This window comes from Notothenia coriiceps, unplaced genomic scaffold, assembly GCF_000735185.1.
Source record: "Notothenia coriiceps isolate Sejong01 unplaced genomic scaffold, NC01 NC01_scaffold00030214, whole genome shotgun sequence".
NCBI classification, from domain to species: domain Eukaryota; kingdom Metazoa; phylum Chordata; class Actinopteri; order Perciformes; family Nototheniidae; genus Notothenia; species Notothenia coriiceps.
The window spans coordinates 378,788-391,077 of record NW_011362915.1 but is presented as its reverse complement, the minus strand read 5'-3'; the positions used below and the strand labels follow the sequence as shown (position 1 = coordinate 391,077).

Sequence of the window (12,290 nt, the reverse complement as noted above, 5' to 3'; positions counted from 1 at the left end):
CAAGTCAAATCAAGCAATCTGATTGGTTCTTAGCCGTGATATACTGAGCGTATACCACGGGTAGAATTGTAAGTTACTTTTCACAACAAGTCAGTATCCCTCCGCGTCTGAGAAAAACAGTATACCGTTGGGCTGAAAAGTAAACCGCTTCGCGTCGGGCCGAACCACGCCCCTTAGCTGTGATATAACGAGCATATACCACGGCCTGTCGTGAGCTATTGCTTAATTATAAAACGGTCAAGTCAAATCAAGCAATCTGATTGGTTCTTAGCCGTGATATAATGAGCGTATATCACGGGTAGAATTGTAGTTACTTTTCACAACAAGTCAGTATCCCTCCGCGTCTGAGAAAAACTGTATACCGTTGGCAGTTTGCTTTTCAAACTGGGACAAGAAAACAGCGGGGAAGTAACGGGGCAGAAACCCTCCTTTTTACGGGTCCAGACATAGACATCAAACGGCGACACATATTCAGTGTGCATTTACTTTGGCATTAGGTTTATGGATATCTACATACTTCCAAGGTTTGACATAATGAATTGTGCTACTTTTAAAGCAAGCAGCGATGTTTTCAAATTAAAAATCAAAAAGGACCGCAAAAACACTATCGACCAATCAGATTGCTTGATTTGACTTGTCCGTTTTATAAATAAAATGAACTTCGTACGCATTCATATTTAATTAATTGCACATTGAGGTAAATATCTAAAGGGAACCGTAAAGTAAGTAACGGAAAGTAATCAGGATACATTCATTTTCAATTCTGATACTTCCATTAGGTTACCCAAACCTTGTTTTTCATTACTGCACATATTTCAATCCAATTTTATTGCTACGATTTCAACCATATTCAATGTAAATATTGCAATATTTTTGTTTTATTTGTATGTTTGTTTATGTACAACACCAAGTCAAAATCCTCGTATGTGTTCACCTACCTTGTAATAAAAAATTTCTAATTTCTAATTTTTCTGCGTGTGATGGTATGATAACTACGTCTATAATAAGGTTTGCCCTGAATTTCAAATTCCTGCATTTGTTGAAAAAAAAAAAAATTAACACCAATTAAATGTGACTAGAGCTGCTCAGAGGAAGTGACCAGGTGAGATGTGACTTCACCTCAGAATGGAGAATAAAAACCGATTCCTTATTATTTTGCCGTGCAGATTCTTTAGCTAACCCTCGCTGTGTCTCCGCTCAGCCGTGCAAACGTTACCTCATGAAATATTCAAAACCCTCGGTCCGGTTCCCTCAGAGGAGAAGATGCTATTAGCAGCACGAACAAAGGAGAACATCGGTGATTACACTGCATCATGGAGATGAATGAGATCTGAACTTTAAGGGCTCGATACGTATTTAAGGGGAAAGGTGTTGGAGTTGAAGTGAGTTAAGATGGGATGTCTCCACAGGGGAGGAGGCAAATATACCCAGATGACCCGTTATGTAACAAGAACTCAGCGATAGCCACCACTAAGACCCGTTTTTTACACTTAAGGGAGAATACATATCATTAGTATAAAAGTATTGACTCCAATTTTGTTTATTTTGATGTTAAATGAACAATTTATGAAGTTTCCAGATAGAAAATCCATGAAATGTGACACGTTTTAAGGAACAAACCGAGGACAAACTTGCCACTAAAACATATTTCTTACACTTAATGGAGAATATATAACATTATTATAAAAATCTTGACTCCAATTTTGTTTATTTTGATGTTAAAGGAAAACATTTTTTAAAGTTTTTGTAGAAAAAATCCATGAAATGTGTCACGGTTTTTAGTTGTCATTCAAAACCTGTGGCTAAACTGAAACATCTATTTGCATAAAGATAAAAAAACAATCGTCATTTCCTCATTTGCAGTTCAAATATTTGACAAACGAATGGTCTAATCTTTCTGAGAAGTAAACGTGAGTTTGATGATGGTTTTTAAAATAATCAGAAAAGCTTTTAATCTACAACACGGATATAAGTTGCCCTTACTGTGCAACACGAATAGCCAGAAAACCTTTTTTTTAGTACACCCACACGCGCACACACACACACACACACTTTGAGCCGCTTGTTTCTCCAACACACAGAGCACTTTTCTATGCTGTCAATGGAAAACACTCACCCTAATTATCCAACTTAATGCCTCTGAGACTGACAATAAAATATTAGAAAATACATAAATTCTCCTGCCTTTCTGTGGCTCACTTCCACAACACACACACAGCAGAAATAAGCATCATTTACAGGTTGTGTGTGTGTGTGTGTGTGTGTGTGTGTGTGTGTGTGTGTGTGTGTGTGTGTGTGTGTGTGTGTGTGTATAGTTCCCAGCTTTGCTCACCTCTGCTGCCCGTCATCCCGCCTCTGAAATGTTTCCCTGACGGAGAGGCTGGAGGCTTTGAGACGTCCGGAGACAAAGAGAGAAAGGACTACCTCACTCTTACACTTTCACCCTTGTACTGCTGACTCCCCCCTCCTGTCTCTCTTCCTCTCCCCCCCTCCCTTCCTCACCAACGACGGGCCTTTCAGAATTTCGAAGAGGCAATCAGATATTTTGTCCGCAAGGAGGATGACAGCGCAGAACGGAGCCAAAATCAAGGATCCGGATCAGAGCCCAGTGTGATTTCTCTTTTCCGGACGCCATGGACTGGAAGTGATCTCATGCATAATACGTGAGAGGAGTCAGAAAAGTGTGCAGGGATATTATTCATGAGCTCTGTAATGGCGAGCAAAGAAAGAAAGAAAAGGGTGACGAGCTGTTGGGTTATTTGTCGAATACTCGATTCTGATTGGTCGATTTGGACATCTCAGAGGTTGTTAATACTCGATAACAGACCGTCGCTAAGCAAAATAATGACTGTTGTTAAGGAGGATGAAAGAATGAGGTTAAAAGACAGAGTGTTGGACGTCAGATACATCTCCACAAGAAGACAGACAGGAAGTAAAGACTATCAGGAATAGTAGAAGAAGACAGACAGGAAGGAAGTAAACAATAAAGGGAACAGCAGAAGAAGACAGACAGGAAGTAAACACTAAAGGGAACAGTAGAAGGAGACAGACAGGAAGTACACACTAACGGGAACAGTAGAAGAAGACAGACAGGAAGTAAAAACTAACGGGAACAGTAGAAGAAGACAGACAGGAAGGAAGTAAACACTAAAGGGAACAGTAGAAGAAGACAGACAGGAAGGAAGTAAACAATAAAGGGAACAGCAGAAGAAGACAGACAGGAAGTACACACTAAAGGGAACAGTAGAAGAAGACAGACAGGAAGGAAGTAAACAATAAAGGGAAAAGCAGAAGAAGACAGACAGACAGGAAGTAAACACTAAAGGGAACAGTAGAAGGAGACAAACAGGAAGGAAGTAAACACTAACAGGACCAGTAGAAGAAGACAGACAGGAAGGAAGTAAACACTAACGGGACCAGCAGAAGAAGACAGACAGGAAGGAAGTAAACAATAAAGGGAACAGTAGAAGAAGACAGACAGGAAGGAAGTAAACACTAACGGGACCAGCAGAAGAAGACAGACAGGAAGGAAGTAAACACTAAAGGGAACAGTAGAAGAAGACAGACAGGAAGTACACACTAACGGATTTGGTGGATTTTCTTCACTAAATCCCAACTTTTTCAATAGAAATTGCATTAAATTATATATTTTCTATCTTATCTATGACTGTTAATGTGATATATCAGGATTTAACAAGATCACATTTTCATAATCCGCATTAGAGTCAGGCTCCATGGCGCTAAAGTGAATTATCTATCATAGGAGCTTTGTTGATTCTTATCTCCACAGAATCATTAGGGCGTGATGAATGGAGACGTATCGTGGGAAATATGCGACCAAACGAATCGATGCAACTGCAGAGGAAGTCTCCTACGGTCCTAAAATCTGTCTTGCATTCAGACAAAGCGCTCATGAGGGCTTCACTTGAGTACAAGTACTAATACCACACTTTAAAAATACTCCATTTCAATTAAAAGTACTGCATGGACAGTGGTTCTTAAGTAAAAGCATTTAAGTACAATTAGGAGAAAAGTAGAAGAGATTTCTGCCAATTCATTTCCTGTTAACACACTCCTGGTTTTAGTTACGAGTTTATTTAGTTTAGATGGTTTAATCTGATACCAAATGATCATATTTTAAACGTTTTTCATAAGTATTGTCCGTCAAAATCTGAATTCATTAAGAAAATAAATCTGTAAATGGAGTAAAAAGTGCAAAATTGGCTTTTAAAATGTAGTAGAGTATAAGTATAAAGTACTATGTATAAATACTCAGGTAAAGTACCTCACATGTGTACTTAATTACAGTACTCGAGTACATGTACTTTGATACTTCACACCACAGGGTATTACTTAATAATGATTGGGCGTTTACACACTTTTAAGAGCATCCTCGGTTATTTAGGCTGGGTGATTATGCCTTCAAATGCTCTATTTGTTTTAAGAAAGGAAAAGACTTCCTACACACCGTCATTTAGGAAACCCTTAAGCGCTACCACGAGCTAAAGGTGATGCTTTCATGTCATAATTTCTTTTGTTTTACTCCCACTACAACTCAAATTAAAAAGACAATTCAATCCTGATCCAGGTAAACTCTCCAGCGCAAACACAGTGTTATAATCTGCAGCTCTGCTCAGTAAACATTTCAACGAGTCAAACTTATTCCATTAAAAGTTTGAAATTAGCGGAGCAGATATATCCCACACTGAGGGTAATGGAGACAGGCGCTCTCTTTCTAACGAACAGATAAGAACCAGGGGTCACTGATATGACATCACATTACTCACACACATGTGGAGTTTTAATGGGGGGTATTACACCTTAATAGGGTTAAAAAACGAGAGATATTACTAAGAAAACCAACTTTTAAGATCATTCTTAGTATGCAAATTGGTAATTTACGAGAAAACAACCAACAAAAATAGACAAACATATAAAAAAAACATTTTAGAGCTCCCATATAATGCTAATTGGGGGTTTTCCCTCTCCTGTTCTGTAGGTTTTAGTGCATGTAAATGGTGTGCAAATGCTAAAATCCTAACATTTTTGACCGTCTAGTGCCTCTCCTTAAGGGTCACTTTAATATATCCTCAACATACATTATACAAGGTAGAAATGTCACTTCTTGTGGGTTAAAAAAAAGATGAAGTATCAAGAGGTTTATTCGAAATATGGTGAATTATCTAGAATAACAGATGCATTGATGCCCGCAGGCTAAAAGACACCTGATGTGTTTTTGAATTTGAACTCTGATATCCTTTTCCTTTCCTTCCAGTCACCCATACACAACTAAATGAATGCGCACACACACGCACACACACACACACACACACACACACACACACACACACACACACACACACACACTTAATATTCTGGGATTTAATTAGGCATATTTAAGACTTATTATGCAGAAAAAAAGACTGATTAGTTTTATGGACATGAAATAACTTGCCACCGTAATTTGAATCTGTAATAATAATTTCCAGCTACTAATTAATGCAGCCTACAAATGAACGTACTAACATACTCATTAATTCTTTTTTAACATTTCTCATTTTCGATTTTTTCCATTTTCACTCTTAGTATATTGTAAATAATTTGACAAATACACATGCAAGCTGTGTATGTAATGCTCTAATGCATGTATGTAAATTAATGATACAACACTTATTTTCTCATTAGTATATCAACTGGAAAAGGCAGGTAATGTCGGTGTAAGCTTTGAATGTGTGAGATATGTATGAGAAGCAACGCTGGTGTTACCTTGACAGTATATTATGCTAATGAGAGGATATTAGTGCTCCATTAGTCGTATCATACATCAACAAAACACGTCAGGATTGCTGGTGATTGATTGTTTTGAGGGTCTGCACGAGAAGCTGAGTTACGGTTCTCGCTTTGGATGACATGAAGGGAACACACAGGATGATGGAGAGGAACAGAAATGATTTCATGTGACAGACGAGGATGAGAATGAATGTCTGTGCACTCACATCAGCACGCAGAGGGCTGTACTGACAGGGACGGCTGATTTATTAGAAGGTTATGTCCATGACGCTCGCAGAATTATGGAAATCCTAATGTCTTTATGGAAATACTTCAAAGATAATTTTACCTGGATGGTTGTGATGAAATGATGTATTTTTGTAGAAACTGATTGATATGCTGCACTTATAATGTTATATTATATGAATATCCCTTCATGCTTTTCGAATATCAAAAATGCCTGATGTGAGGAATTACTATAATTTATTGTTACAGAAATTCTGGAAAAAAAAGTCGGAAAAAAAGTCAAGAAATTTCACTCTATAATAAAACATTCTGAATAAAAATGTTGTTATATGTTTACTTAGCTAAATATTAAAACCACTATAAAAAATAATACCTATACAGATATATCCAAAATATAATTCATATTCTTCATAAAAATCCAATCCAATTGAATTGTCAATCTTTATCATTAAAAGAAACACTGTATTCTTGATGGTAATAACTCATATTATATTTTTGCCTTTCATACAAAAGAAAATGAAACATTTTCCACTATGAGAACAGCAGTTGGAAAAGCATGCATGTTCCCATAATACACAACTGAGAGCTTCCCATTGCCCTGGGATTAGAGTTAAGATGCCCCTATCTGTGTATTTGACTTTTAATGTTGACTTTGCTTTTTAATGACTGTTTTTAAATGCCATTTTCTTAATATCTTTCATTTTTGCAAAGCACTTTGAATTGCCTTGAAATTGAAAGTTGAAAGGTGCTATATAAATAAACTTGCCTTGCCTATCTATCTGTTTGCTCCACTTACCCCTGTGATGACTGCTGAAGACCCGTTGGACACCAACAACAGAGTGAAGAGCAAGAGGAAGAAGGATTTAATGACGAAGAGCTGCCTCTGCGCTCCCGTGCACTCCATGGTGAAAAGTGATGTCTTCTGAAGCTGTCGGACCTTGTTGCATGTGCCTACGTGACGGATCGCAGGGACAAGTGGCCTTCAAACTCACTCACAGAGGTTTATAAACCCAGCCCGCCATTCAGTAACTCTGTGACTCACTCACACCAGCATCGCCTCACAGGAGCGTAGAACCAGCAGGACAAAGACCAAGGTAAACATCTTAATGACAATGAATAATCCACTCCAGATGAGTGCAGACGTGCTCACTGTGGCATTCTGTAAAATCCATACCATCTTTATATTTTCCACTTCACCTTTTTAGATCCCAAGGCCACTGTTTTGAAAACATCCTTTTCAAACCCACATTCAATGCTTTACAGAGGCCACTGTAAATCAAAATCAAATCAAGTTTTATTTATATAGCACATTTTTAAACGATTTTTGGTCGAGCCAAAGTGCTGTACATATAATAAAAAATACCCTACAGTAAAGAAACTTTACATTACATTACAATTAGCTGACGCTTATATCCAAAGCAACTTACAATAAGTACATTCGACCAGGAAGATACAAACTTGAAGAAAACCGAATCATATAAGTACATCAGGTTTCATAGAGCCAAACAATTCAAGTGCTACTCAACTGGCTTTAGATAAGTCAGTCCTTTATTAGTATATAAGTGCTTTGTTAGTAATTATCGCTCAAAGTGGAGTCGAAAGAGANCGCTACTTTCACTATATTTTGATAATAATACTTTTATACTTTTACTTGAGTAACATTTTGAATGCAGGACTTTTACTGTAACAAAGTATTCCTACACGCTGGTACTTCTACTTTTACTCAAGTACAAGATCTGAGTACTTCTACTTTTACTCAAGTACAAGATCTGAGTACTTCTACTTTTACTCAAGTACAAGATCTGAGTACTTCTACTTTTACTCAAGTACAAGATCTGAGTACTTCTACTTTTACAAGTACAAGATCTGAGTACTTCTACTTTTACTCAAGTACAAGATCTGAGTACTTCTACTTTTACTCAAGTACAAGATCTGAGTACTTCTTCTCAAGTACAAGATCTGAGTACTTCTTCTCAAGTACAAGATCTGAGTACTCCTACTTTTACTCAAGTATAAGATCTGAGTACTTCTACTCAAGTACAAGATCTGAGTACTCTTACTTTTACTCAAGTACAAGATCTGAGTACTTCTACTTTTACTCAAGTACAAGATCTGAGTACTTCTCCCACCTCTGGATTTAAACATATATTAAACAATATAAACACAACACCCACTGAAATATAAAGGGATTTAAAGTATATTTGAAGTATGACATTAAGGATTACATTGCTATATTTTGTAATCATTACATTTGTATTAGTCTGATTATTAATCTCATTATTTTTGATCATCAGTTAGACATGTTAAATAGTCAATATTAGTGCTTCAAGTTACATTACAAGTTTTGTTTCTGCTTCTGCCATTCTGGAAATGAAATAACTTTTGAATAAAGTAAAAGATGTATTAATTAAGTATTTATGTATTTGATACCAACAGGGAGGAAGAAAGCAACGCAAAAGGAGGAGTATGGAAGATGAAAGTACCAAAAGAAAGCACAGTAGGTGTTTTTGTTTATCATCACATCACATCATAAAAAAAGGCTGAATTATGAATACACTCTTCTGTTTCCTCCTCTTGCTCCAGTCTGCAGTTTGGAAAGAGTTGTTACTTGCTACTATCGGGGAGCAGTTTGCAGATTACTGTGCCTCAGGTGAGCTTCTTCATCAGAATGAAAACAGAAGTGCTTTTCCCCCAGCATAGCATTGATGAATATTTATCTGTTTTTTCTCCTTTTTTCATCCCCCAGACGATGAGGTTGTCGGTGTCAGTGTTAGCGTTCGGGACCGGGAAGATATTGTACAGATCTGGAATAGCGATGCATCTCTTGCTGACGAAGCAAATATCTTGGGGAAAGTCTATGAGCTCCTCCCGTACATTCCTTTTAAAGCTGTTTTTTATAAGCGTAAGTATTCCCCTTTTTTCCCCCTTGCACGTAACGCAGCATTTAGATTTAGCAACGGAGCTTACACTTTAAAATTGCTCTTGTCAGAAACTAACATCAGTCAAGTCAGACAGCTTTTCTTTTTTTTTAACGGTGCTCTGGAATGAATTATGCACGTTTGCAGGAGATTCTTATTAAAGCATGCCAGAGGATGATTTAAGGAGCGGACATAGCTGTAGGCTAAACAGGAATGTATTGATGTTGCAGAGAAATGCCCCCTAATGTATGCTTCCATACCTGCTCCACATAGCATATGCACATAGTCCTGTCACTACATGTCAAATACCTAATCCCAAATGTATAATGAGCTGTACAGTTATTAGAATCAACTGCAACTGGTACACAAGCAGAGCATGTTATTTAAGACCATAATACTAGTCTTTTAAACTATGAATGTGCTGATAGGCAAGTGAAAAAGAATATCTGGTTACCCTAGCCTCTCCTGTCTTTAAAGAAGCCCTACTATGCTTTTTGGGGTGTTTATATAGTGCATGTAAATGGTCTGCAAAGGCTACAATCCCAAAGTTCCCTCTTTTTAATGAGAAAAAACAACTCAAGATTATCTTAAAGCTCCTTTACTGTTTTTATTTTCAACAGTAAAACAGGTGGGACGAAAAGTGTTTGGTGTTGTAATTCTCTCTTTGACCACAAGAGGACCCATTATATCCTATTCTTAATCGTTTTCAGAAACGTACAGGGTTCTTACGGTCATTAAAAACCTGGAAAAGTCATGGAAATTCAAAATGCAAATTCCAGGCCTTGGAAAAGTTATGGAAAACAATGTTTTTCCCAAAGTTTTGGAAAAGTCATGGAAATGTAACTAAATATATAATTTATATTTTATCTAATCGCTGAAATAGTAATACTATAATGATAATAAATACTTTATCGAATAGTAATGAAACGTAAAATGGCTTTTAACTGTGGAGGTGTTTTGCTGGTGAGAGATTTTAGTGGCTTTAGCGTGTAGAAGCTAGTAAGCCTACTTGATTTGTTTTAGATAGGCACAACATGTTTCATATGCAGACCTTATTTTCCTGTTCCATGTTCAAATAAACCATTTTCAGTGGTACGCTGAGAGTAATTTATTTGGTCATGGAAAAGTAGGTAAAGGTCATGGAGAAGTCATGGAAAATCATTGGTGAAAAAGTGTATGAACCCTCGACGGAATCTAATCGTTGCCTCGATTGATTTTACGAGAACAGTCTTTGATTGTAGTAGTTCAGCTGTCGAAAAAAAAAAATTTGCAGAGACCTTCTTAATACGTGCAAACGTCCTCTAAGAAAATTTCGTAGGGTCTCTCTAAATTCCTCGCCTGTATCGAATCCGATTGTCTTACATACTACAACGTCTCTTTACGGGGATTACATACGACGGTATGAGAACGAGGTGTAATCGTATACGGTGTAATCAGGACAGGTGATGTACAGTTATGATAGGTTTTTACATATTAACTTCGACAGTCAATAATCTTAGTGACGTTACCATGTGTCGTCTCGTACAATAAATTCTGGTATTAGTCAGAAAATTATACTTACACGACTACCGTTCTTTTTCTATAGCCCAATGGGACGGAGAGGACAGAAATTCTCGGTTGATACGAAAACCCCACAATATATCACGTACATTTACAGACGGTTTCCGAAATGTTAGGGTTTCAAGGGAGAAAATTACTCTTTTTTTTGTTGAGTTCTAATAGAATTTCCAGGGAAAGTTGCAAAATAAAAGTGTCATTTATTGTCCACCTGCCTTTTCACAACCAAAACATTAGAAGGAAACGGTGTTCTCCCTGGGGTAAATAGGATAAGAGTAGCAAAGTCTTTGAATGTCCCAAGGATACATAATTTTGGACTTTTCAAGTACCTTTAAGTTTTACGTTTAGGTTCCGGAACCTTAATACCTTTGTAAAAAAGGATTTCAACCTTTCAGTACCTAAATTGATTTATATATTAAATAAAATAGATAGCGGCTTTATCATTATATAATACTATATTTATGACATAAGCATATCATAACTTTGCATTACGAAAATTGAACACCTCCACAAAACGACAACTCTCTAAATCACCGAATCGCACATCTTCGATCTTCCGGATAAACTAAAAAATCTATCGTTTGTCAATAAACGTCTGGAAAAAGGACAAGGGTACAAAAGTTTATGTTTGGAAAAAGCACATGGCGACTCTTCATTAAATAAACCAGTACTTTAATCCATGCCTTTTCAGTACCTTTTAGTAACCACTTTTTCAATACTGGGACCATATATTTAAACTAAAACGTTTGTGTGTTATACATTACATAATATAAACTCCAACCTCTAAATTTGAAATCTCTTCACAAACTGTTTTGCTTTAGGGACTTTCCATCACTTCCTTTCTTTTTCTCTAATAGGGACATTTTTGGATTAAAGTGGGAAATTAGTATGACAGTGGTGCTTTTTGATAAGTCAATGTGAACCTGTGGTCTTAATATTAAAGAGTCCCATTGTATTAAAATGAAAAAGAAAATTTTTTTTACCAGGAAGGAAATTCGAACTACCGTCCTAACAGACTACAGTGGACCCGACTCAACAAATACAACCAAGTCATACAATTCTTCCCCACTTTATATCCAAAAATGGTCCATTAGAGAAAAGAAAAGGAGTCGATGAAAAAGTCCTCTAAAGCAACGTTTGTGAAGAGATTAAAATTTATGAGGTATGTGAGGATTATTAATTTATGTAATTGTAACACCAAACGTTTTAGTTTTAANTACATTTGTGTTGGCTTTTTTTGTTTGTTGATCAAATACTATATTAGGATTTCTCATTTTGACACAAGCCAAACATCTTGATTACAGAATCTAAGTTCCTATCCTAATATAGTATTTGATCAACAAACAAAAAAAGCCAACACAAATGTACCTAAACAACAACAATCTAACATGCATAGAGGCTACTACAGTGGACAGCTTTTCAAAAGGTGTTTTGCATGCATGGGTTTTGATGGCATGGTTGCACCATCAGCCACTACACAGGACCCTATTGCATCATCCCATACACTGCCACTCAGTGGAAAGTCAGTGTAAGTGCATGATACATGTCTCTAAACCAAGATGGACGACAGAAAGCCAGATGGACCGAATCACTCGTCGATATCTTGCCAATCCTTTTATTGAAAGCCCCCCCTGCAGGTATAACAATGTTGGTGACATCAAGTAACAACTAAGGAATCATATCATTCATGAATTGTCAAAGTATTAATTTTATGTTTGCTAAAGTGGACGTCATGCATCACTGGCTATATTTCAACTACAATTCATACTGTTACTGCTACTGTTCTTCTTGAAAATACTT

The 12,290-nt window shown here is 36.8% G+C and overlaps 1 protein-coding gene across 1 annotated transcript in view; it reads left to right on the top strand.

The window, feature by feature from the left end:
- LOC104959381 (uncharacterized) overlaps positions 1–9,554 on the top strand; it is a 10,300-nt gene extending 746 nt beyond the window's left edge. Inside the window, exons 3-5 of the mRNA XM_010787266.1 lie at positions 8,428–8,512; positions 8,599–8,665; positions 8,762–9,554. Of these exons, the coding sequence (XP_010785568.1) occupies positions 8,428–8,512; positions 8,599–8,665; positions 8,762–9,063 (454 nt within the window). The 3' untranslated portion in view covers positions 9,064–9,554. The remainder of the gene's footprint in view (positions 1–8,427; positions 8,513–8,598; positions 8,666–8,761) is intronic.
- Positions 9,555–12,290: the final 2,736 nt, after the last annotated feature.